General features: G+C 47.5%; 1 protein-coding gene across 1 annotated transcript in view; it reads right to left on the reverse strand.

Annotated features, from left to right (window-relative positions):
* The window catches only part of B4GALNT3 (beta-1,4-N-acetyl-galactosaminyltransferase 3), a gene marked incomplete at its 3' end in the record, with an annotated part of 64,881 nt that overhangs the window by 21,575 nt on the left and 15,760 nt on the right, over positions 1-27,546 (reverse strand). Inside the window, exons 2-3 of the mRNA XM_082308467.1 lie at positions 1,473-1,576; positions 743-820 (exon numbers count right to left, since the gene is read on the reverse strand). Coding sequence (XP_082164593.1) covers positions 743-820; positions 1,473-1,576 — 182 coding nt within the window. The remainder of the gene's footprint in view (positions 1-742; positions 821-1,472; positions 1,577-27,546) is intronic.

Here is a 27,546-nt window from a genome sequence, read left to right on the forward strand (position 1 = left end):
CCCTGAGTGCAGGGACAGCAGCCTGCTCCCTCTCCAGGGGAGCCACAGAGGCCCTTCTCATTTGTGCAGGTCTCTAATCACCTTGAGGAATTTAGTGAGCTGACTTCATTATCTAAATGCCCCCTGGCTGGTGTCCCTCTCATTATCAGCAGGCTGCATTGCACCCTTATCTGAAGAGGAATGGTGAGATAAGGGAACAGGGGAGGAAAGAATAAACGAGGCATGAAGGAAACAAAGGGAATGTTTACCCCAGTCTTCGAGGGTCACCAGAGAAGGTCTCTGTTCATCAGAAGTGTCACTGAAGTGGAGAAATCTCTACATACGACACACAGGTGGCGGATAGCAAGCAAATGCCAGAGCAAGAGCAGAGCGTGACACTTCTGCGTGCCATGGTCATGTATTTGCTTATTGAATGCTTGGCCCTACTCACCTGAATAAACCAGCCGTGAATAAACTTCACCTTTCAGGAAGGTAGCGGGCTGCCTGCTCTCAGGGAATTGTGGGTGGGTGCTTGGTGCCTTGATGGCTGGTGGAGACGCCAAATTATCAGGAATCTGGACACTCCTGTCTTTCCAAATGATTACTCAGGTCTCTAAGTGTCATTAAACCAGGAGGGGGTAATAGGGAGTGGATTTCTAGTGAAACAAATGAATTTCCAGGCAGAGGTCCCTGCCTTCTGTTCTCGCTGCACAGGTCTCTAACTACTGCTCGCTCATGCAAAACGATGGAGAAAGGCACCCACCTCTGGCATCCACGGGACAGGGCTGTCCACAGCTGCATAATTCGATTGATTCCTCCCACCTCTTTGCAGCTCTTGGTTCTGAAATACAAGTAGAGGAAAGTCAAAATAACTTGATAAATGACCCGGCACTGACACCTACACAAGAGGGCTCAAACCTGGTCACAAGAACATGTAAGAAAAAAGCAAGTTCCCAAGCTCCCTTTCCAAAGGACAAGCCAGCTATCATAGCCATAGTGGGGTGAAAATGCTCCCTGGCTTTTTTGACAGCAAATTTCCATGGTAAGCTACTGAGGGGAAAGGATACCAGCACTTTATAGCAGTTTGCTAGAACAGAGTTAAAACTTAGGTCATTCTCCCTTTTTTTTTTTCCCCATCCTTGTTTCAAAAAGCTCCAAGCAATAGCTCCTTCAGGCAACGGTACCGAGATGTGCTTCACTAGAGAGCTACAAACTCTGTCCTGATCTTTCATTTCTGCTTCCGTCTTGCTTAGTGATACCTTCCTGCGCCACATACCCAGCCAGCTTCAGCCCACCGCTATGGCTTAGTACATCTAAAATAACTTAATTGACTACAGTAGAGTCGTTGTACATTCACATTGCTGTGAGTCAGCTCAGCTTTTGCCCTGTGGCGTACTCTTTCCCGCATGAAGAGAGAGCTGTCTCTTGGGGCCAGCATCAGAAAGAAAGGTCTGCCCTTCTAAACATTCAGAAGACACCTCAAGCCTCCTCACCTGGTGTCCCAGCTTCTGCGGATAGTAAAACTGAAGGCTTGGGTCCCCACCTGGGACATTCGTGTCTGCCAGAGCCTTGGCCAGCTCCCTCCAACTTTCATATCCTGCGCAGAGGAAACAGAAAAAGATGTCAGAGTACAGGCTAAAAAAAAGAAGCCGCAGTGGTTACTGGAATAAACTGGTCCTTTACAAGGCTGAGAGACCTCTAGCACTGGAGTGGTCCAACAGAGACCAGGAGTTGTTTATGTTACTTGGAGTTGGCAGACTGACACAGAGAGAGAAATTGCCTTTGTCTTCCTTAAAAGCTCTTCTCTCCTCCTTATTAATTTATTATATTAAAGATTCATCATAGTTCTAAAATACATGTCAGAGATTTCATTAATCACCAGAGGACTGGGAACCTCTTTGTAGATCCCTCAGATAATCCCATTGGTCAAACTAAGGAACACCAATTTCTTTTAACTAGCAATCCCAAAGAAAAATAAGTAAGATGATAACCAGATTACTAATTAGTTTAATCATCAAAATAATACTATTCCGAATATGCACCTATTTGCACAATAAAAGTTTTCAATCTTCTTTTCTTATAGAATCATAGAATCGTTTAGGTTGGAAAAGACCCTTAAGATCATCAAGTCCAACCATTAACCTAGCACTGCCAAGTCCACCACTAAACCATGTCCCTAAGCACCACATCTACCAAGAGCGCACCTGATCAGACATTCAGCTGCAATGCCTAAAATATCAGCAGTGACGCGGTTAAGGACGTCGCTATTTAAGTGAAATCGGCTTCCAGGTTCAAAGCAACTTCATTTGACACCCCCTCCCCTCCCAGCCTGCTCGATCCAGGAGCCAGGATCAATTTTGGTTTCCTTCTACAACTCCATTGGCCTCCTGGGCTTAGGAGGTACAAAGATGAGCAGATGCAGCATAACCTTGTAGCTCTCCATAATCGCCGTCTGTATCACTAACGAGACAGTGCTGGTGAGCAAAGCTCACGCCTCCCAGCAGTGTTACGGTGGCTCCCACTATGCGGTTTTCAAATCTGCTGAACATTCTGGCATTAAGTCAGCAACTAACCAACCTGCCAGCAGCTCAGCGCTGTGCCCGCACCGCACGATAGCCTAATTGTGAAGAGCTCAAGGGCCAAAACCTTCGCAAGCACTTCCTTCTCCCAGGCTGGTGACAGACCAGCTCAATATCCACGTACCAGGGAGTGGAGCCAGGCTCTCTGACCATTTTCTTTAAAAACGGAAATCATCCCCAAAGCTCTAGGAGGTCTAGAGACGTTGTCTGCCTTGGTATATAAAGGGAACCATCCTGTCAGCTCCAAGTCTGAGCATTGAGATGAATGGTCTGAGCTCTCTGCACTGCTCCTGCAGCCAGAAGTGGCAGGGACATGCTCTGAGGAGGCAACACAGCCCACTGCTGGGGAAACCTCTACTGTTTTGGAGCCAGCATACCCATCTTCACCCTACCCACCCATCTTCACTCTGCCTACCTAACCCAGCAACATGAGAGACTCACTGTGGCTTAAGCAGGAGCATGCTCCATCAGTTTGCTTTGGAGGGGGCATTTACAAGCCACATGACTTAGATCAGCTCCAAAACATCTCTGAGCTACGTAGAGGCCAAGACAAACCCTTGGGAACTAGAATTCACAAATGACCCTTTGACACATCCCCCTCCCTGGCTGTGCTAAGCTCCCGGCCTGTTATTGCACCTACAAACAGGGTTGCAAAACTCTGTCTCTACTTGTTCCTGAATCTGGGTGCTGTAGGGTCTGGCAGAGGTGAACAGAAAGCAAAGATGTTGAAGCTGCTTCCTATGATGTGGTGAAAAAAGGGGACAATTAGTGAACAGAAAGTGCAAGAAATGTGGACAATGTGAAAGTAAGTAGTCAGAGATGCAAGTGAGAGACAAGACTCAGAGGCAACTCGGGTGTCCTGCTTTCCTGACACGAGTCTTGGCTTAGATGTGTGGGTTTCATTCAGGCCCTGTTAGATGCTGAACAGCCACAAATTTCTGATCTAGGTCTTCCCACCCCCAGATTCTGATCTGAAGCTATGAGTTTAAGTCTATGGCTAAAAATATCAACATCAATATTTATCTTCTGCAGAAGATTTTTCATTCAGACACTCCGAGTGAGTAATCTACTGATTAACGCAGCTAAGCACATCTCGTGCTTCAGGGACTGACTGTCATGGGAAAGAAGGAGAAATTCCTGTGTCTTCATGTAAAATAACATATAACTGGTAAGCTTCCACCTCATTTAGAGCAAAGAGCACTCTTTCTCAGTGTCCTGCAGCTGGACACATGGCCCCACTTGCAATGGGGCTGGAACAGACTTTGTAGTTCACATGAAATTCAGCACTCACTACTTCAAGGGCTCATTGTACTTGTGGGAGATGGGAGCACACTTTTTTCACAGGAGAGAGCCAGAAGAGTGGGACTGGCTAAATAAGAGAGGAACCAAGTAAAACAGGAACAAAATAAAAAAAGGGGAATAAAAGTTGGTTCGCTCCTGGAGATTCACCAAGCGAGGACACCAACAGAAGCCTGTTTTTTGTGTGTGTGGAAGAGAGAGATTGTTTGGTTTCCTTGTTAAACTCAGGACTTCGCTGCTCTGAGAAATAAATTCAGGACAAAGTGTCAGGAACCAGCCTCTCCTGGGATGAGGATGCTGGCCACCACAGCCGGCTGCTCCACCGTGGCAACGCCTGGGCTCGTCTGCACTTCGGTTCCTGCGCACAGCTGGCACGGAGCCCGTCTCGCAGCAAACACAGGAGCCCGGCTGCACACAAGTGCCAACGGCTGACATTTCTCTGGCCCTTGGAAAAGAGAAGAAAGGGGGGCAATTCTCTGTGTTGTATAAATATTTACCTAATGCTTACATCAGTCAAACATGGAAGAGACAAAACAGCTAGGAATTAATCTGGAGGTAGTGATTTCCTTGCTGGGTAATTTGTATTTTGGCAGGCTAATTCCCCAACGTAGTAGGAAATGATTTTCAGAAAATAATAGAATAAACACCCCCCTCAGAGAAAGTTCTTGGCTCTCCAGTTCCTCTCCGAAAGATTGTCTTTTCCCTGGGGATCTCCATGGGGCACCCTTGGAGAAGAACCCAGCTTTGCCCGCATGGTCCTCGCTAGGAGGAGGGAAGGAGCTACAGAAAAGAGACAGAGCTCCTCCAGCTTCCTGTAGCCAGAAGACCTGCCGAGACCAACTGCTGATGGACAACACAGTGAAGGTTTTCTCCCCAGCACACGCCACAGGATTCAAGACATCCCCTCGCAGGTATCCTCTCCTGCGTAACAGCCGGAGAGCAGAGCCCTGTGGCTACGTCCACTGCTCTGTCTCAAGAGCACCAGAGCAAGGTGGCCCATCACAGGTTTGGCCTGTCCTTGAGGTCTCCATCAGCTCTGCACAGCAGCCCAGCTGCTCCAGTACTTTTCTGATGACTATTTAAAGTCAACAAGAACACGCCTGGAAAAAAGCAGTAGGCAGGAACTGAAATACCTCAGCAAACACTTCAGTATTACTAAGAGGGAAAGCCAGAACTATTAGCTTTGATGGTTTTGCTCCAGCCCCTCTACAAAACCGGTTCTGGATAGGATGGGAAAAGGCAAAAAACTGTAAATGCAGAAATCAAAGGCTTGGAAAAAGCCTGTCCCACAGCCAGGTGAATAGGTGAAGATGTTGGGCCAGGCTTTGTTACCATTAGCCCGTCAGACAGAGGTACCAGCCAAATCCTGACCGTTCTCTCTTCTGGGCATTTACCTCCCATCGCTTCCCAAAGCACAACAGTTGTTTTCCAAGGCTATTTTTTCACCCCAAACACCTCTAAGGAAAGGCAACGCTGGTGCAGGCACAGGTTGCCAGAAGAGGCAGCCAGCCTCCTTGGCATCAGGACCAGCCTACCCATGGCCACAAGGAACAGTTCAGGGCAGTGACTCACCCAAAATCCAGCCTAGAGGAAAGAAAGGCACATGGCTTTCTGCTGGGCCAGCTTGCTGAGCCAGCTGATGGCCACACAAGCTCCACAGCACACCCCAATAGCCAGGGTAGAGCAGCATCCACGCTTCCAGTGACCTGTGGTTACACCACACACGGTGTGATGTCAAACCTGCCCCTTTGCCATCCCTGCCTGCAATGGCATGCCTGCTGCAAGAGCATCGTGGACAGGGAGATTTGTACGATTTTGTGCCGAGAGGGACCTGAGGAGGAAGGAGATGTTCTCAAAAGCACTGTGGAGGGGCAGAAGAACAGCCAGATTTGTCGCAGTGACAGGGGTTTTGTGCAGAGCCCACCCAAACTGCAGTTTTTACCCTCACTCCGATGTCCAGGGCATTTTCCCTATGTTTACAATCAGACACTTGGCCAACCTCCTTTCTACAAGCAGAGATCCACTTTTCATTCTACTTTTGCACACCGGTGGTTCAAGGTTTAAGCCTCAGAGGGACCAGCCACCGCCCAGAAAAGTGAGGGTAGTTCTTCTCTGGAGAGAAGGGGTCCTTTTTCTCCCTGTTCCCATCAGGCAGGCTGGCAGCTGCCTGCTGAGGCTTCTGGAAATAGAGGCAGGTGGACACAAAGAAAAGGAAAAGAGACTGAAGAGGAGGCTAAGACAGATGCTACATCCTACAGCAGAAATCCCTGCCAGAGGCAGCTGGTCTGGAGCCAGTTGCCTGCAAAGCCAGTGGACCAACTGTTAAGGGACAGAAAAGCTGTAACAAGAGGAAATAAGATGAAGATGTTTCTTGCCCTGGGCCTGGTGAGGGCCCAGGGCCATGTCTGCCTCGACTCAGCTATGCTTTTTACCGCTCTCAGGTTAAAAGTCAGCAAAGGAAGCTGCAGGAACCGCAAGTGGGGATGGGGAGATCTCATCCAGCAGTTATGACTCTGCCAGAACAATGCACTTGAAGCCCAGCTCAAGAGAAATAAAAATAAAAATGAAAAAAAGCAGAAAGCCGCAGCCAGAGATAACAGAAAGCAGTACCGGGGGAGCTATCAGGCCTCAGGGCAGGAGCGTGACCAGAGCTGCTCTGTCTGTTTGGAGATTAGATCCACCAAGCCACTGTCGTGCCCCTGGCCCCAGCCGGCACTCGACATTTCAATTAGCCTGTGAAGGTACCTGGCAATTGTGCAAGGGGGAAATCCCAGACCCACTCAGGTGATCAGCTTCCCCTCTGAAGGATGAGATTTGATTACTCTGCTGTTGTTACTGCCACTTACATAGCTGCAAATGCTATTAACGCCCACAAGCTATCCAGCCTTTTTGTAACCCTGCTAAATGATTTCACTTAGCAGCCTCAGGAAACAGGCTGGTTTGCACAAAAGGCATTTTCCTTCTGATCCGAGACCGTCCTCCTCCTCTTTTGTTGCAGGGACAGGGCAAGAAAAAACTAGCAGGTATGAAGCAGGGTTTTGTTCTTCATTACCTGCAGTGCCCACAGACCCCTCAGCATGGCATGATCTTTTAACCCTCTCTTGGATGGTCTTATTTCTCCTCTTAACCTGGTTGAATTTTTTCAACTTGCGGCTTCAATGTGATTTGTCGTCTTTCCCAGTATTATTCCTGGCTGAACAGGTATGCAGATGCAGTACCCAACACCCCCAAATATTACCATTAGGTGCCTTGCAAACATATTAGTCCAAAAGATGCTGGGGACGGTTGCTTGAAACTGAACATGACATAGGAGTCCAACTCAGGTTGCTATTTGCAGTCTCTTACATGCATACGCATCAAGCCTCCTGCCCTGAACATGAACCTCAACTCTACCTCCTGCCCCAGTTACTCGCATTTAGATTATACCCCGCTCACACAGGCAGTGCACCGGGAGTGCCTTCACCCCGCCAGCAGGACTAGGGAAGTGATCGTCCCCTTGTACTTGGCACTGCTGAGGCTGCACCTTGAATACTGTGTTCAGTTTTGGGCCCCTCACTACAGGAGGGACATTTTGATGCTGGAGCGTGTCCAGAGAAGGGCAACAAGGCTGGTGAAGGATCTAGAGCACAAGTCTTAGGAGGAGCGGCTGAGGGAACTGAGGCTGTTTAGTCTGGACAAGAGGAGGATAAGGGGAGACCTTATTGCTCTCCACAACTACCTGAAAGGAGGTTGTAGCGAGGTGGGGGTCGATCTCTTCTCCCAAGTAACAAGTGATAGGACAAGAGGAAACGGCCTCAAGCTGCACGAGGGCAGGTTTAGGTTGGATATTACGAAAATCTTCTCCACTGAAAGTGCAGTCAGGCACTGGCACAGGCTGCCCAGGGAAGTGGTTGAGTCCCCATCCCTGGAGGTATTTTAAAAATGTGTAGATGTGGTGCTTAGGGACATGGTTTAGTGGTGATCTTGGCAGTGATAGGTTAACGGTTGGACTTGGTGATCTTAAGGGTCTTTTCCAACCTTAACAATTCTATGATTCTATGACACTGAGTGTCATGGGCAGTGAGGTTGCAGTCCAGCAACCAAATACTTCTGGCCAGTGAGATCCTGGGGACAAGCTGCCATGCTGCGCTGTGCACCCCAGGCAGCACAGTTTTGTGGCTGCAGCCTGACAGCAGCCATCTCCTTGTCACCTGGCCAAGGCAGCACTGCATCATGCTCTGGGGAAAAGGGTATTTGGAGAGTTTGACATGCCTGTCATGCACCCTGACCAGAGCAAACCTCTGCTGCTAGTGCCACGCTACTGGGGAAGCAACACCCACCTCCTGGTCTACTGCACACACATGTATGCAGCCCCACAACACCAAGCGTACAAAGCATAAAGATGAGGCGTAAACTGACCTCCTAAAAACAGCGATGTGGGGGAAGGATAAAGTGTAAAGGAACAGCCAATGGTTTCTGGCCATATGGGTGAGTGAAGGTGAGGTCAAGTCATGAATCACAGACAGGGGGACAGAGAAACTACCAAAAAAAAAAATCACTCAAGGGTAAGGCCGGACCAAGAGAGTCTCTCTGGTTACTTATTTAAGTCAATAAAAGGCATAGGCAGAAAAGAGTGAACTCCTTGCCCTGAGATCAAGATCAGAACAACACTCTTGGAGTTAAAAGGATTCAAGACGTTATGAAACCTGGTGTTACAGAGGGAGCCCTGCAAACCTTTCCATTTCTGGTTAGCACAGAACCCTGCAAATACGATTGCTGACCTCCTCCAGGGATAAATCACAAGCTAGAGACCGTGTGTACAGACATAAATTACTCCATTTTTTCTCCAGTTACAACTCTGATTCACTGCTTTGTGAAACTGCATGGCTTTGCTGTCTGTGAGTTTGCAAACTCTGACAATAAACTGCAGAACATTAAAAGTACATGGAGTATGACGGAGGAAACGGCAGAGCACTGCACTCAGGAATGAGAGGAAAACGAGCATACCTAACCACCCAGGGCACTCATGCAGTCTCACTTCCAGACTCACCCCCCAAATAACACCTTGCTGCTGTTGCCCTCTAGGTATAGGAAATGTATTTCATACAGGAAGGGAGGAACTCATAAGCAATGGCTGGGGCATTAGCCTGTTTTGTGTAAGATAAAATTCAAATCTTGTTTCTGCCAGTAAAATTTTCCATTGCCCTAGTTAAACCATTAAATCCACCCATGCCACAAGATTATCTGGCAAATATTGCCTGCCTCCTGAAAGCTCAGCAAGGATATGCACGTGGAGATGCCCTGCTGGCTTTGAGTGAGAAAGCCCATGATGTTGCTGCCAGTTGCACTACCCTTCAAAATTATGGGGCTGAGCTCATAAGTCAGCTCCAGAAATGGCTCTGTTTCAACCTAGTGTGTGCTAGAATAAAACAATTGCAAACTACTGCTTATCTGCACTTGCCAAGCTGAAGGCAGAGGAGGTTCAGGAGCCGATGCCAGCGTGGAAGGGCGCCTACGACCTGCAGCCAGCTGAGGTGCCCAGCCACAGAGGCCCAGCTTTGCCTGCGCAGCTGTAATCCCCTGCCCAGGGCGATTACAGTCAACAGGGGCCCTGAGCAATGGAGACATGTCCTCTCCTGCCCATCCTCACCTCTCCAACCATGCAACTTAATCCCTCCTCACCTTCCTCTCTTCTGCCTCTGCAAAGTTGTACTAAGGAGCTACGAAGCATTAGATTGGGGAAGGGGAAAGAGCAGGGCACTTTGTTTTTCAGGGGAAGGAGGCAACATTGATTCAAATGAAGCCTGAGAAGAGCAGCACCTACTGCTGCTTTTAGGAACATAGGATAAAGACCATGATTTTGGCACTGCTAACTTCCACAGCAAAGCAGGGAGAAATGCCTTCTATTCTGCTGCTCTTTCGCGGTAATCCACGGGTCATCTTAACCACACAAAACACATGTAGAAGCTTTTAAATAATAAAATGTTTTCAGCATGACGGCCACAATAGCTGTACAGCTAAAATCATTAACTGCTGGCAAGTTCAACTCTTTAATTTACAGAATACGTGGCAGCTGTCCTGCAATTACGGTGTGCTTGTCCCCGAGACGTGCTGCACACAAGCTGACTCTGCATTTGACTCCTCATAAGATATTGCCATCCAAAGCAAACAGCCTCTCACTTTTTACATTCCTCATGCACAGCAATAGATTTCTCAAAACAGCCATAGCCAGTGTGAAAAAGAGCTGCTTCCAGTGATACCAAGATTAAGGGTATTTGAGTAGATCACATCACGGTATCTCACTTACCAAGCCAGGCTTTTGCCAGTCATTGTCTTTAAAACATGGGATTTGCATCAAACCATTTACTGGTGGGAGATGAAGATGTTTGGCTTGCTTGAATTACAATATTTGCTGTGCTTGGAAAAATTGGCAGGTTGACGGAAGAGCACAGAACCAGGTGTTTTGATACAAGTCTAAGTTTTGCTTTTTATTCATGCTTTTAAGATCAAAATAATTTGCTACTTCATGGACTCCAGTTTCATGCTTTTCTGTCCCACCCCACACCCCTTTTTATTGGTAAATGGTAACATCTGACATTATTTTTGGAACAAAAATACCTTTAATCCTGGAACATCTACATGAGTTTCTACCAATTCACTCCCAGCGACCACATCCTTAGCTGCTGACTCACACTCTGCAGCTCTGCATAGAGTCTGCCTTTCCTTTTTTTTTTTTTTTTTTAATAAAAATAATAACAACAACTTTAAAAATTCCTATTTGGCCCTCAAGGTGACTAGCATGAAAAGCAGATGTTCCACCTGGTTATGATCACCGAAAGTGGTATTCCTGGCACTCTCCCGTTCATCTGGAGGCACCAGTGAAGCCATGCCCTTAGGAGAGGCAATAAAGGCCTGTTCTACTGCGGTAACAAGTTAATTAAAGCTAACGTTTGCCTCCATGTATCACCAGCTCAGTGCAGCAAATCACATGCACTCCACCCAGAGACAGACCTGGGAGGCTTCCTGCCCACTTTTATTTCTATGTTACAGCATCATTATTAACAGCAGTAAGGCCTTCTTGCAAAAAGAAGCACATTTCTAAATGCTTTCAACCATGAACGGATCTGTTGCTTTGATGTCCATGGTATCTGGATAAATGCAATGAATAAGAAGCAACACATGTATGCGGCTTCCCTCCCCTGAGCACAGGGAGGTACCTGTAAAAATAAATAAAGAAAACGGCAACTGTGCACTCAGCAGTCTTTGCCATCTGTTTTTCTTTTTGCAACAAGACTGTGCCCAAGAAAGTTCAACAAGGTCATCCATGCAGCTTTCAGAAAGCTTTGGTAAATGCATTTTTCTCAACTGATCCAAACACTGCAGCACGCAGACTGTTCAAAGAGCTTTCCAAGAGATCTTTTTTATACAGGAGCTGTCTAGGATGTGAAGCTGAACATCAGCTGTGCAATAGACCTTCAAGTCAGCATTTGTTATTGCTTTACCGAATATAGCTAACGCATTATTTCTTTTCTCTTGGATGGAGATTTTCCTAAAGACTTAACAGCTTCCCACTTCCATGTAGATGCAGCATTCCCAAAATATCTGCTTGCAGCTTGATTTTCAGTCAAGTTCTGTGGAACTCTGTACTGTAGAAAATGTCATCCACTGCTTCCATGAAAAAAAACCCACACCGTATTTATTTCTCTACTTGCCATTTCTATTTGCCATTTTGCTCAAAGCTACTGGAGCCATTTTCTTCCCATGAATTCACCTCAAAGGCAGTATACACTCCTGCTGAAATGAATTTGTTTCCATGGTCTCTGTAAGCATTGCGACAAAATTATTACCCTATGCTATCAGTTTGGGTGGTGACTGGAGGCAGCCTAGAGACAAGACTAAAGGAAGAGAGGAATTAAGATAAAGACCTGGACAAACATCTGCCAGAAATGGTGTAGGTAGGGTTGACCCGACCTCGAGGCAAGGAAGTGAGCTAAACCAATACTCTTGAAGGCCACTCCAGAAATATCTTATGATTTGTTTAAATTATTTTCATTTGCCTGTGTTCTTGAGGATAGCAGAATGACTGGTCTTCCCAGGGCTCTGCATGGGGCACCCTACTCTGACACGGAACAAAGCCCTGAAGACAGAGACACCCCTAAGTGTGGGACAACACAACAGTTACCTGACAGCGATGCTGAGGAAGAAACAAAAGCAGGCATACTGATGAATACTGAAACCAGAGAAATATAACAAGTCTTCTAAATAACGAAGAGGAACTGACAGTGCAGTAGTTGAGGTACTGCTTTGGGATTGCTTTCTAGGTACGTCAGATTAGAAACAATCTGATGATTGAATTTTGAGTCAGATGAAGTCCTTCTATTAAAGTTAATGGGTTTTGGATGCTGCTCTAAAACTACTCCAAGAATTTCAGGAACTTGGATGCAATCCCTGTGTACAAGTTTACTTCCATGATTCTGATTCAAAATTCAAAACTACAGCTTCTGGTTCAGGTTTACATATGATCAAACACTGATTGAAATGGCAGCAAAAAGCAACTGGAATATCAGGCTATTCTTCAAGAACATCTGAAATTTCTCATCAGATGCTGACAACACCAAATCTAAGCCCAAAGCTTCATTTGGCCTCTAACCCTAAATGCCAGCCTTCATCTCTCTGTGCAGAGGAACTGTGCATGCACCTCTCAGCCCAACACCACCATCTCTGTTTAGCAAAGGTGCTATTTGTAACACTGATTTCCTCTGAATCATCATCAAATATCAACTGCTTGTCAGGGCAGACGAAGGTGCAAGATGGACTAACAGTTTGATATGTTACAGAAAATCCTGTATACCTATGTCTTAAAAACCATATTAAGCCTTAGAGTACTAAGGGGGCAAGAGCACGCTCGAGCTCCTTCACAACACAGATTCAAAATTCAGGTGGACAACACAAGCTGCCTGTCCTCCCTTCGGGCATCTTGCCTCCAAGCAAATGTACGCTGTGCAATGGGAAGGGCTGCAAAGCACAGATACTTGCTTCTGGGCCGGTTTTATTTACACAACATGGGTTGCTACGGGGAAGAATTAGGGTTATGTAAACTCTCTTTATAGAGCTCTTACCCAATGACATAATTCCAAAATACCAACTTCTGAAACACTGTTTTTCCTCTTTCTTGCCTAAATCCCACGTCAATGTCCTGCTTTGGGTCTCAAACCAGCGTGCCTAAAACACATGACAAAAATCGCTAAGAAAGTGGGAACCAGGAGGAACTCACAGAAACCACTCTTTGTCCCAGAGAGAACAAACCTGGAGCCATTCACAAGCTGAGACGCAGCTGAACTTTTCGGAGCTCAGACTGCAGGGGCCAGCCAAACGCTGCTGCGGGGCCCCCGTCCTCTGCGCGAGCAATCCCTGCCACCAGCAGGCATTCCTGAGGGCTTCCAGGAGGTGATCCTTCACCCAGAAGGAGACGGTTGGGTTAGTCGCCTTGGAGCTGGGCCAGCATGCTTTACAGAGCTATCCTGTTTCAGTGGAATATTTAACTGTGCTACAGCTTTCTACCAGAGCGTTAAAATCCCCCTGCCGACTGCTTAAGGTGGCTTGTGAGGACTCATCGCAAAATCATCTTTTTCTTTCCAACGTGTTGGAAATTTCCATAAGTCAAGGAAGAGGGGTTCCTACTGCCCAGCGTTCATCCAGCAACTGCCTAATGAACTTCAGGACAAATGAAACCGTAATGGCTGTCTCATCCGCCTCTTCTGTAATTCAGTACAGGAAACTCACACAGCAATTCCTGCACCAGCTCCAGAATAAATATCCAATGAAAATGCCATCTGACATTGGTTATTTACATGCTGACCTGAGATTTCATCCAAACTCTGTTCTCAGCCTCTTTGCTAAGTTTTACTGACCTTTTCCACAAACTCCTGGTGCGATTCCTACGGAGCTCCACTGACTCAGTTCAGTTTCATTCCCTTTCCATAATGGTATTGAGGGTACTGCCTTACACAACCACATATGTCAAAATACCCATTTCTAGCATGTTCTGCCAAAACTGAAGGCGAGTGAAAGCAGCTGGCCTCTCTGCTGCATTTTGCCAAAGGACTAGTTGTTCATCGTCTGTCCTTTGTGTGCCTCTGACCCCAGGAACTCACAAAGCCCCAGGTTTTACATAGCTAGGAGAGCATCAGACCTCAGCTCTGGTGCCCTGAAACACTACAGTACAGTTTATATGCTACACACTGGTTTATGGGAAAAGTTCCTAACGTGGTGTCTCCTGGGATGGAGATGAGGACTGTATGTGCCTGTGACTTCCTAGGCTCCACAAATAACCCAGGGCAGTCCATTCTCAATTACTCTTTTAATCTATTTTTTCTGCATGCTAATACAAAAACACAGAATTGCTGAGGTTGGAAGGCACCTCTGGAAATCACCTAGTCCAAACCCCTGCTTAGAGCAGGGTCACCATCACCTACAGCAGGTTGCACAGGGCCACGTCCAGTCACGTGCTGAATACCTCCAAGGACAGAGACTCCACAACTTCTCTGGGCAACCTGTTCCAATATCTGACCACCTTTACAGTAAAAAGTTTTTCTTATGTTTAAATGGAATTTTCTTTGGCTTGGTTTGTGCCCATTGCCTCCTGTCCTTTCCCTAGATGCCACTGAGAAGAGTCTGTCTCCTTATTTCTTACTCGCTCCTATCAGGTATTTATACACATGGATAAGATCTCCCTGAGCCTTCTCCTCTCCAGGCTGAACAGCCCCAGCTCTCTCAGCCTCTCCTTGTATGCAGATGCTCCAGGCCTGTAATCATCTTTACAGCCCTTGGCAGGACTCACTCCAGTGTGTCCATGTCTCTCATCTGGGGAGCCCAGAACTGGACACGACACTACGGATGAGCTGAGCGGAGTGGAGGGATCATCTCCCTCAATCTGACCTAATGCAGCCCAGGAGGCTGTTGGTCTTTGCTGCAAGGGCACGTTGCTGGCTCATGTTCAACTTGTTGTCCACCAGGATCCCAAGGTCCTTTCCACAAAGCTGCCTGTATTGGGGCATGGGGTTATTCTTCTGCTCCCTAAGACTGTCTCCCATGGGATTCTTTGAAGCAGGTCCTTGAACATAGCAAAGTCTGCTCTCCTGAAGTCCAGGGCTGTTACTTGCCTTGTTCCAAGTCAACTCCAGTCTGTTCACCACACGAGGAAAAAAATCATTTGTGAAAGTAGTTTCAAACCAGCCCATCATCTAAATACACTGATAACTCTGAACCCCAAAAGTTTACAACTTCACTGCTTTTGAAAAATCTGCCTGTAAGTACCTTGGAAGCAAAAGCCCCAAGGGAAAGTGCTGGGATTTGAGCCAAGCCACATATGTGCCTTTTTAAAGCCCAACCTAAAACGGCAACACAATTAACTACTACCTCAGTGTTTGCAAAATCACTGTGAGCCTTTCTTTGTCTTTCTGTGCTCTCCACCTTCCCATTAGAAATCCACCTTCTCCACAGCGAGTTTCAAGTCTGTGATCAAATCTTTGTGACCCTGAAAAATGAGAATGAGGAAGACCTGGCGTAGTGCATGGATCTGGGCTGCTTGACTGAATTTTGTCAGGCTTTTTTTGCAATACTGACTGAAATACTAGGTGCTCGTTCAGCACTGGTTTTGACATCTCATCACTGCAAAGACGGGGCTTTCACCCTATCTGAAAAGCAGCTGTGTTGAGGTTTGAAAATTCAGTAATCCTAACAGCAGCACCGATGAAGTAACAGGACAAACATCGTGAAGAGTAAATATGGAATGAGTACAAGCCATTACTGCACCAGTGTCAATAGAGATGCATTAGCCCACAAATGTGACTGCGTTCACACAGTTGGTGAAATTCGGGCATGTCTTGGATGCCGGCGCGCTCTCCTTGATTGTTTTTCAGTCACCATTTGATGGTAAGAGTAACACAAATCTGTTTGCTTCCCAGGAGTACTGGGAGGCTTGATTATCTCACTTTCTAAACCACCAAAAATAACAAGGATGGAGAGTCTGATTCACAGGGTCTGCACACTCAGGCTCACATGGACTTGTTACAGAAATGCTGCTGGTCCTATCAGAAAAAAAATCAGGCCCCTGGGCACTCTAATCCTCATTAGAAATCAGAAAAATCACTTTCTAGTGAAAGAAAAAAAATTCCCATCTAGGAATCTCTGCATCTCTCTAGCTCTGAAGCTGGCAGAGTAAGCCTCACTAGATTTAACTTCAACTGCTTATAACTTTGCATAATTGGGAAATGTCAGAGTAACATTTTTTATGCATCTCTGCATACGATCAAAAGCATGATTATCACAAAACCAGATGAGACACACAGCATGTTCCAGACCCTTGGTGAAATCTGGTCGCTAAAGCATTCAGCTGCTGTAAGCGACCCTTGTGGAGGGATGCCCTTCATGAACATCTCTAACTATTTTGGGCCATCTCAAATCAAAGAAGAGTTTAATTAGCAACTTTATCCTTGCTACAGACTGTTAAAGAAAGTTACAGAAAACATGTAGAGCATGCATAATTTTCCACCAGACTCTGTAGAAAATTTCAGGATGCTTCTAAATGCTTTATTGGAACAGATTGCCCAGGGAAGTGGTACAATCACAGTCCCTGGAAGTATTCAAAAAGCGTGTGGATGTGGTGCGTAGGGACATGGTTTAGAGGTGGACCAGGCAGTTAGGTTAACAGTTGGACTCGACAATCTCAAAGGTCCTTTCCAACCTTAATGATTCTATGATTCTAAATTTGAGCCCCATAGCTGACCCTAGAAACTCCTACAGGCCTTCATAAAACCCAAGTTCACTCATGCTAGCAATGTGGTAGGGTCTCTGTATAGGTAAGCTCTCACCCAGCAACAGCTCAAATGACAGGAAAGACAACCCAGGCATAACATTATCTTAAAATTATTAGCAAACAGGAAACATCACAGAAGAGGAAAAAAACCATGTTTTTTTCTACCAACTCTGCAATAACAAGGTGACTGTCCAGTTTCTCCCATCCCTTCTCAGTTGGCCTCCCCACGCTCTTCATTTCATTTCTTTCCCACTGTCATTCCCTTGCCCCCTCAGACTCCTCCAGCCTCTGACAGTTTTTGGGGAGCACCCAGGCCTTCCCATCTCCCAGTGACCCTCCTGAGACTCCTCCTTCAAGTTCTCTCATGTTTCCTGGTGAGCTCTGTCTCCGCTTTCATCAGCTGCCTGCAAGTCCTGCCCCAGTCTTACAGCACTGGAAAGAAACGCAACCCGATAGCATTAATAAATGATAGCTAGTCCCTCCTCTCCCTTTCATCTCCTCTTCTCTGGCCGTAAGCAATCTGCCTGCTGCCGAGGCAATGAGCAAGCACCCGCCCAGGCCAGGCTGTGGTGATGCCACGTCGAGCCCCTGGGCTGGCTCCCAAGCCAGGTCGCCATCTGAGCAGGTTGGTGAGTGAGCCAAGATGTTGCTCTCCTCAGCTGCGCCAGCCTCCTGCCGGCACCTTGGGTGGAGAAGACCTGATGGGTCCAGCTTGAGGGACAACAAGGGCTCTCATCCAGCCCAGCACCCCCTGGGGGACACCGCCACCGAGGGGGCTTCCCCAGCAGCCTCCTACGCCATCAGAGCTCGAGGCACCACCACATTTTGTCCGGAGGTCACAGATAGCTCGTGCCTCCATCATAGCCCCCAAGAAATCAGCCGCCGCTCCCTGGTCCTTCCCTGCTTGATGCCCAAGGCTCTTCGTATGAAAATCCATTAGATTTTGTGACTCATCCCTCACCCCAGGCTAAAGCTAAGAAAACAAGCAATGGCAAGATAGAGAAAAGAATAATTGTCACATGAGAAAAATTTATAAGCTATTCTTCCTGCCCAGGACTTCCCCATCTCAGGCATAAGAAAAGTACCAATTAAACCATTCCAGCAGACTCCCAGAGCCCCAGCAAGGGCTGGGTGCAACAGACACCAAACGGCCCTGCAGACTCCTGACCTGCTACAAGGGCCGGAGGGAACCCTTAGTGCTAATGTCCTTACGGTGTACGGTCACATTTCTTACAGCAAAGGAAGTCCTTTCCCCTCCCCAGTCTGACAAGATGTAGCACTGAACCCGAATGGAGACCCCGGTACTTGTGAACCTGAGATGGAAGACTAAATCCTCAGTGAAATCCCACCTGCTTCAACACCATGAGCAGGGCAGAAGCTGCAGCGGAGCACACTGGCTCAGCGACCCATGCACAGGCTTTAGTCAGGACCCAAGTGACACCAAAATGCAATTACACTCAAAGAGGTGATATAGGACAGCATCTCAGTATCCCGTATTTTCTCTCTTTTAGTAGCTTGCTCCAGTTCTCTCAGTTTTTAAATCAAAAGGATGTTTTCTAACCAGTGGTGCTGCAAACCACAAGCTGAAAAAACAAGCCAGGTTATTTTTTGCTCTTCAAAAAAAAAAAAAAAAAAAAACAACACACCACCCACCGGGGATCTTGCCCAGTGGTCAAAACTGCCCAGCTGCTCATTTGTGTGCACAGCTGTATACAATTTGCCCAGAGCTGTACAGCTATAGGAGCGGAAGGAACAGAGCAAAACTAAGTTGCCACAACCAGCAACATTAAAAAGATTCTTTTTACCACTCATCTTCCCAGTAATTAAGGTAGCTTTCTCCCAGTTTTCTGAGTGATTGAACCACCCTGGAAGAATCAATCCCAACATATTTTCAACCCGTGTTTTTGTTTACTCAGAGAGGGCCAATTTTTAATTCACTTCTTACAAGCATTCACAACAGGCCTGGAGTATCAAAGAGCTAGCCTTAGCCAAATCAGGAGGGGAAAAAAAAAAAGCAATGCCCATGTAATGAACTGTTGCTAAACAACACCAAATACATGTGAGGAGAATTTGATCTGCTCCTGGAAGTTCCATGAGCAAACATACAAAGTGAAATAAATATGGTAGATTATTTATTGCAATTTCTTCACTTAACTCAAAGAGCTTCTGCCAGAAATACAGTTCCCGTGGACGGAACAGAAACCGCAGAGGCCCGCCTAGGGCTACTCAGCACGCAGATGTGGTCCAAACTCACTGAATGCTGCTGGTTTCAATTAGGGACCAGAGCTGGTGCTTTAATTCCATCTTACAAAAAAAGGTCTCTCTGAAAAGGCGCAGCGTATGCACAGTCCCTCCCTGTGCAGGAAATAAAAGCCTTACGTAAGAATTTAGTAATTAGCAGATCAGACCATTGGTTCACCCCATCAGATAATCTACCTTTGACCAGTGGCCAACATCTAATGTTTAAAAGGCAGAAGAAAACAACCTTCAAAAGTACCTTTAGCTGTATTACTTTACAGAGGAGAAAAAAAAAATGTCCTCATGACCTATGCAAACAGTCAGCCTATGCCCTGCAGCACAAATTGTGATTACTCTTATCATGCATAGTTGCAAGTGTTACTATTAGTCATAAAATTATTCAACCCTTAAAAAAAAATAAAATCCGGCCATGCCACTTGCATCATTGGTTCTTGCAGCACTGAATTAACTATGCTGAAATTACCCAGCACATACATGGTAGACTTATTTTACAAACACTTTTTAATTTAATGGTGTAGGTCCCTTTTGCTATGGGGTTGAAGGAAACCAAGAGACTGATTTCATTTCTAGAGCCACTTTGAATTCTGCTGAGGACCAGCTTTAACCGTTCTCTCTTGGGGGGGGGGGGGGGCGCGGGGGAGAAGGGGAAGTAGATATAGATATCTTACAATCCTGTCACAAGTCAATCTTTTCTGCCTCAGCCACCTTTGCTGTTCCTTCCCCTTGGTCCTTCTCAGACCTCATGACATCCCCGAGCTCTGAAGCACACAGAGCTAGCTGCTCCGCTCCAGACAGAGACGTATCTGGGTTCAAGGCAACATCAGAGCTCAGTCATGCCTCTTTATGTTCTCTTCCATTTTTAAAACAAAGCTGCTCTGGACCACGTTGGCTTCAACCCAGTGGGAACCCTTTCACTGGCTTCTGTGGGCTTAGATCCAACCCTTGGCCCTCACTCTACTTGTGTTTTGATTAGCTGCAGCAAACAAGGCAGACAGCTTTGTTGCTTAGCCAATTTTTACCATGCAGCCTAGTGAGTAACTCCTAGGTTGCTCACCCTCCTGAGCAGCCCCGTGTGACAACTTTTGAAAGAGGTTTGCTTCGATTTTTCAGTTTCAGGTGAACGGTGTCTGGTTTCACTGTGGCCTTTCCAGACAACTCCAGTAACTCAGAGGGATCCAGTTATGCAGATGAAGGATGTATTGGTTTGACCATATCAAATCTCACACTAGCCTGACTTTAATTAGCTCCTCATGGCCTGGTTTTGATCTCAGAAACACCGTGGTAAATCTGGAGCAACTCCCCTGAGGAGCAGAGTTCCGAGAACAGCGTTTGGCTCCTGCGGTGAAGTTCTGACCTTCTTTTACGCTCCTGCAAGGGCTGATCAGTAAACAGCCAAGAGAGCAGCTCCAGGCAAAACTAGACTTCCAGGGCCTGGCTTTCAAACCCAGGTGCCCAAAAACCAACAAGTTCAACCATGTCAAGTGTGGCACTTCTTGCAGCCAGGACCTTGCTACGCTCTCCTCCCATAGGAAGTCTTGGGGATGAGACCGCCTTGCCTAAAGCCAACCCCTGGGGAAACCCAGGCATTTTGGCCCAGCTTGACAACAGCACAAAGGGCAGGAGGGTAAAGGGTGTCCCGCTGTGGAGTAGCTGAAGCTGGGTGCAGCCATAGGGTGTTATTCCTCCTGGGTTCAGCTCAGCGCTAGGACATACACGAGGATCTCAGCGGAGGTTCACCTGCTCAAATCAGAGCTATGCTTGGCCCACAGCCTCACAGGACCCATGAGCAGCTCCCTGCACCTTATTGTCCTTGGAGTGCAAGACGCTGCCAAATGCTGCTGCTACGTGGACATCTTCCTGCCACTCCAGTGCTGTCTTCATACAGATACCCAAGCAGCGTGAACTGCTTGACTGTTATTGTGCCCTCGTGCACCACAAATAGCATGGCTGAGGTACGGGACTGCTGAAGGTCTGGAAACGACACAAGGTTCTTGGAAGCATCCTGTGGCATTTGGCCACTCATATAGGAAATACACTTGTACAAACATGCTTGCAGACAGTTCCTCACCAGTTCCCCATCCCAAAAGGGGTGCCAGGGGTTAGTTCATCCACCTCAAGGATGGCGTTGACCTCCTGGCTCTGACTATCCCCACCCAGCTGCCCCAGTCCTAGTCTTTTCCATGACCCACTAATCCTGACTGCTCTGGGTTGTTGCCTTGGATGCCTATCCGTAACCCTAATCCTAGCTCATGCTCTGGCTATTTCCCATCAATCCCTGGCCTCCCTGTGTCTTGCTCCCTTTGCAACCCTTCCAGGAGACACAGTCCAAACAAGGCAGCCTTCTCCTCTGTGACTTCCCTGTCAGTGCTGCTAGCCATTTCACTTCCTATGGTGGACAGGCACGATTTTTGCAGGTTTGATGGTCTGTGCTAGCTGCAGCCAAGCATACCCCGAGAAAAGGCAAGAGCTCCATTTTGCTTTACCAGCCACCTCTCCATCACACAAGGCACTGAAGAATCTGCTGCAGTAAGCTGCATCTTGCTCTACTTGAGGTCAATAGGATTTTTGCCATTGATCTCCAGAGGAAAATCATTTGGCTTGTACCTTTTTGCCAAAGGATACTCACAGGTGCCTGGAACTGCATAAATATTATGGTTTATGCTGGCACCCAGTCCAGCTGTAACCCCTTCTCATACCACAGTTTAGCCCTTATCTATACTGAATTCTTCTTTAATATCCAGTTTCTTACTCCACCATTGCCAGATCCCCAAGGAAAGCACACAGGATTGTTGCCTGAGTCCCTGCAGACCTTTGCCCAGCAGCATTGTGGCACAGGTAATGATTTCCTCAGGCCAGGTACATGGTGGGGTACCTCAGAGTTACTGTTGCTTGCTGCCACCAGCAGGCCATAGCTGCATGAGGAGGTTTCTAGGAGTCACCCCAGATGACCTGATAGAGCCAGCATCTGCCCTCAGACTGAGTAGATGGATACAACCAACCATGTGCACATGGCCAGAAGGACGTGTCCTAAATTGTGGCACTGCCGATGTGATTGTTATTTTTCACAGGGGTAGCTCAACTCACGTGCAGCTGGCCCATGAGGCAGCTCTGTCCAAGACAAGTTGGGTGGGAACACTGGCAGAACCAAACAGGGAATTGGATAAGAGCAGGTGACAGTGGTCTTGCGGAAACAAGGTCTATCATTCACTTGCACTGCTCTTTGTGTCATTAGGAGACCTAGGTAGGTCCCCAGATACCAGCAGCAACCCACCCTGAGCCAGGGGGGCAGCTGGGGTCTAGATTCATCCCCCTAATTTCCCAGTTTCCACCCATCCTCAGCCAGTGTCACCCACTTCACATCCAGTTCCCTTGGCCATGACCTCTCAAGCCTCCTCTCTGCAGCATCTCCAGTACCACAATGAAAGGTAGAGGTGTTTTGACATCGTGCATTTGATAGATTCACAAGCACCCCTGCTTCCTTTTATCCCCAATTCCTAAAGCTAAATTTCACAGACAAGGCAGAGAAGGTCCACGAGCTAGAGCTGGGAGAAGGCAGAAAGGCTCCCAGTGACACCCTGCTCTTGCAAGCCGGTACAGCCTTCCCCGGCGAGCAGAGAGGCAGCACGCAGTAGCTGACACCAACTCCCAGTACAGACTTTCACATCAAAGCCTTCCTGCAGAACTACTGAGTCAGGCACTGATGGGCTGTGCCGGGATGGGAAATCTGGCAAACGCCGCAGAGCACACGGGCTGTCAAGGAGACCCTCTGCATGAGTTCCCTTCAGATACGGACAAGGCAGACCTGGCCCACTCACGTGCATCAGTGAGGCAGAAGGATGCAATTCACTTGTGAAGTTTTAGATAGAAAAACGGGGAGAATTTGTTACAGGGTTGAAATGTCAAGATCCCTACAGACTGCCCTGGTGCTGTGCGTGTGCTGCTGTGCCTCGTTAAGCTCCAAGAAGCTCCTGCAGTGACTGGACAACTAGTAATAATATCTGTTATCTTGACTAACGGGAGCACAAACAAGACTCTCAGAAATTAAGAATGATTTCTCAGAATTTGAAACTTTTTTTTTCAGCAACAATATTCTTTTCATCAGTGAGCTGCAAGTGACAACTCTTTGCTCTAAGGTCTCTGCCTGCTGAGATATAATAGTTTCTTTGTGTTTTCTTTATGAAGGTGGCCAACGCTTTCAGATACCTGCATACCTGCTAGCATTTGAAAAGCTAAAGAAACATCTGGGGAGAGAAACAGGAAGATCTTGCAGCTTTGGTTAAGTAAAATGAGATTAAGAAAGCCTTTGTAAATCAAACTGAGGAACAGGATGCTAAAAAAAGAACATGGGTACACTCCCTGATTAACTACAGGCTCTAAATATATATGTGTCTCCAGGTATAGTTCTGGTTTGCAAAAGTGCATATGTGGTGCAGAAAGACCCAAGGTGGGAAGAGCAAGGAACGCTGCAAGCCAAGAAGAGAAAAAGCCATGTGAAAGCCCCAAGTGAGCTGCACCGAGTAGCTGAGGGGGCCACAAAGAAAATAGCAAATGACTGTATATTGCCAGTACGCTGCCTGTGTTCTGCTGCGCCCTACTTAGGGGCACAGAGGCTCCTGCCCTCTTCCAGATTTGTTACTTCAGCAGAGTTAGCTCACTGCAGCCAAAACACACATAGTGGTGCAAACAAACAGGCCCATGCCCTGGTAGCCACGTACACAGCGGGAAAGGGCAGGACTAGAGAGTGGCCTGTGCAGAGGAGGAGGAGAGGGGGCAGGTGTGCAACAGCAGCGGGGACCGCTGGTCTGCGCTGAGATGCACTGACAGAGCAGTGCTGGGGGAGGCTGTGATTCCCCTCTGCCGTGCACGGACCAAGTCCATGAGGAGCTGGTGTGGGATGGTGTCAGAATTTGAAATGGAAATGCACAGTTGCAACCCTAGAAAGGAAACTTGCAAGTGCCATGGCCATGTCATGTCTTATTTATTCCAGGATCTGACCTACCACATTCGTAAACATTGCTTTCCACCTTAAAGGACCCCAGAAGGGAAAAACATTGTAATATATGGCAAGCTGTGCAGTCCCAGCAGCTTGGCAGCAGAGAGCAAGGCTTTCAAGGTCATGAAAACATGCAGGGGAACACTTCATGGAAGAGCACTAAGTAGGCGAGGTCAGCAACATGCAGGTGCTTACATACTGGGATGGACAGGTATGTATGAAGAGGTGTGAATACATGGGGAGCACATCTACGCACCCAGAGAGTGCAGAGAGGAGCATTGAAGGTGTGAGATGAGGCAGGTGGACAGCCTCAGAGATGAAGGGATGGAGCCTTTCGGCGGGAGGAGAAATGTTTTGCAGGGAGAAGCAAGGCAATGCGGGGCTTTGGGTGTGCCTCCATGCGGGTGGGGAAGGTGGGGAAAACTGGTGCAGCAGCATATAGGAGTGAGCATGTGCTGCAAGTATTGACACACACGCTGGGGGTATCCAGGCGCTGCTGACTTCCCCTGGGCAGGGAGCAGGTACAGAAATTGCAGCACACATCTGTGATGTGCCTACATATGTACAATGATTCCTAAGGACACTTTTACTTGGGAGATGGCAGCACCTGTTAGACAAATAGCATTTACTGAGGTTTCTCGCCTGTAGTGCTTTCACTGCATGAGTATCCTACACAGAGAGGATCCTTGGCTATCGCCGTTCATGAGGGAAGACAACAAGAGAGACCCTATGTTGACAAGGGACCAACACTGGAGAGAAAGCTCATTTAACAGTGCCTGAAACCACTTGCTCCTCTGGTTGACGGCAAGTGCAGAATGCAGCCTGCGTCACTCGGGGTGTTTTAACACAGCATCCAAGTCTGTGATCTCACGAATCCCAAGCTGGGTCTTAACATTAACCCTAATGTTAAAACATTTGGGTAGAGTGTAATGAAGTGTCCCACACCCTGGCTCCGTGCAAAGGAAACCACGGCAGCCTGCAAGGCTTTTAGGCACAGTAGTAGAGCTGGCGTGGAAGACATGCCTCTGGTCTACAAAACAACGCACTGAGCATTGTCAGCAGGTCATTTAAGAGCAGCAGCACGCTGCTTATTTGCTAAAACCCTCACCCACCTTCAGTTCACACTGTGGCCTCCTCGGGCTTGAAGGAAGGAGGGAAGAGCTGCAACTAGATGTTCATTACATACAGATCAGCTCCACGCAGGCCACCTTGGTTCAATGAAGTGCATGTAAAATTGCCCTAGCACTAGCCCAGCTGTCTGCCATGCAATGGAGCTCAGCATCAGGTTTCCCTGGCCACCCGAAACAACACAAAGTGAAGGGCAGGTGCTGCAATCCTTCTGCTGGGAAAGAATCATTCTTAACATGGAGCAAACAGGTTTGGTTAGATCCGCCCAGAAAACATGAGGAGCACAGGTGCCTTTGGAGCACAGGACACTTAAAAGGTGCTATCGTGAGACTATCTTAGCACACGATGCAAAATTAGGTTAGACCTTTGTTTTCTTGGGAGTTTCAATTGCTAGCTTCTGGACTCTGGGCTGATTTGGTAGTACTTGGAGCACACAGAGACCCTCTATATGTGGAAAATGCTACACGTGGAAACGCCTTTACAATCCGAGATGCACACACCTGCAGAGAGTAAAGTTACAGCCATTTCTTTACAAAGCTACAGATCCAGAAAGCACTATCATCACATACATTTTAAATAATAATAATTTTAAAAATTGGGATTGTTTACAAAGGAATGCAACGAAACGCACACAGGGATTTGTATGGTTTCATTTAAGCCATATAGTGAGATGACAAATCCCAAGCACCCACAGAAGACATAGCTGGTAAAATCCAAAAGCATGAAAAAAGAATCATAACCTACATGCCTGCAACTGTACAAATGTACCTACTACGTTCATGAGAAAAAGCACCGATGTTGCATGCCTCTGCCTTGTCCTCGGAGCACAGCAGCTCTGCTGGAACTGCCGAGGTGGCCAGGGCTGGAAAATGGCTGTCCTGAGCATTTGCTACCAGCACAAGAGGTAGCTCAAATCCTTTCCTCCCCCCATCACCACTTTCTCTTTCATTCTCTTTTTTTTTTTTTTTCTTCTTTTCTTTTCTTTCTTTTACTTGAACATGCCTGCTCTGGGAGAACCCCTGAGCATTGCCCAGTTCGAGGACCAGCCCAGTATCATTCACCCAAGCTGTCCTCCCTCCAGGGGCCTCTACCCTCAGCCAAGCAATGTACGAAGCCCCACTCTCCTGAAAAAAGCTTTCCAGTAACTAAAGCCTTAAGCTGCCTTTCCACCATATCACTCAGCAATAGAGAAACACACCCAGATCTAACACCACGGGATATGGGGGTCCTGCTCAGCTTGGTAATGAACCACCCTGGGGAAATAGTGGCAGGTCAACCCACATGAACCACTCCAGTTTCAGGGTCCGAGACAAGAATTATAAGCAGTCTTCAGACCTGCAGAGCCCAAGAAAGGCATCTCTATGGATTTTAGCAGCTTGACTGTGAGAAGATATCTCAGCAGACCTTGCAAATGCCCAGCTCTGCAGAGGGGAGGCAGCAGAATATTGCAATGGTGGATTTTAAACAGACTGGTTGCAGAACTAAATTTAGCACAGGGACATGAGGGCATCCTCCAAGTCATACTCCAGCCCTCCTTCCTTTGCCAAAGTGCTGGCAATGCATGCTGTCCCAGCTTCAGGGGAGCACCAGCCCCTTACCAATGCCTTCTCTAGGGCGGCGGGGGAGCCTCCATGCTGTCATGTAGCATCTTCCCAGCAGCCCTGCAGGGCCTTGGGCAGGGATGCTGACAGGCTGCCTGGCATGGACAGAGGAGCCCAGCGCTGCAGCTGGAAGACCGACTCTTCCTGGATAGCCTCAGACAGCAAATGCAGGCCACTTCAAGTGGCTGTCTGGTTAGAAATTAGTATTTTTGCCAGTAGTCAATGCCAGAACAGAGTTCAGTGAGGGGAAGAGAACATGGAAGAACAATTTCCCCCTCTCCTCAGTAAGTGATGATTATTAAGAGCAAGGAGGTCCCTCTCATTGTTACCAGCAAGCGCAGGAAAAAGCCACTTTTCCATCACAGAACAGCAGTCAGCTGGGAAAAGACAAGTGCATCCTTTCAGGCTTGTGAGCCAAAGTGACAGAACTGGCTTCAGCCCCTGGCCCCAGCAGTGCCAGTGCCCCACAGGGTCACTTCAGCCCCAGCCCTTGTGTGCCAGCACAGAGAGCCAGGAGCTGCCAGGCACGTGGGCTGCCAGTGTCAGGAAGAAATTTTATAGTAGAGGACTTGCCAGATTTGTGCAAAGGGGCAAGAGCAGGGCACAGCCGCCTTCTCCCCCAGCCTCCCAGTAAGTCTGCAGCTGGTGGTGCTTTCTTCACCTTGCTGGGTTCAGGCAAATAAATCCTTCCCAGGAAAAACAATAGCCCTGAGCTGGTCTGACACAGTGCAATTCCTCTTGCAGCTGCAGGAGGAATATTTTCCCATATATTTTATATTTTGCCTTTCTTTACCCATGCTAAAAATACCTTGATGTCCTTCACACTCTTCACTCCACCTCCAGCAGGGAAAAGGAAAGGGAAGCCGGGAACTCACTTGAAAGTTTTGTTTCCTTTACTTCACCAGCATGAAA

The sequence above is a fragment of the Platalea leucorodia genome, assembly GCF_965183815.1.
Source record: "Platalea leucorodia genome assembly, chromosome: 4".
In the NCBI taxonomy this organism is placed as follows: domain Eukaryota; kingdom Metazoa; phylum Chordata; class Aves; order Pelecaniformes; family Threskiornithidae; genus Platalea; species Platalea leucorodia.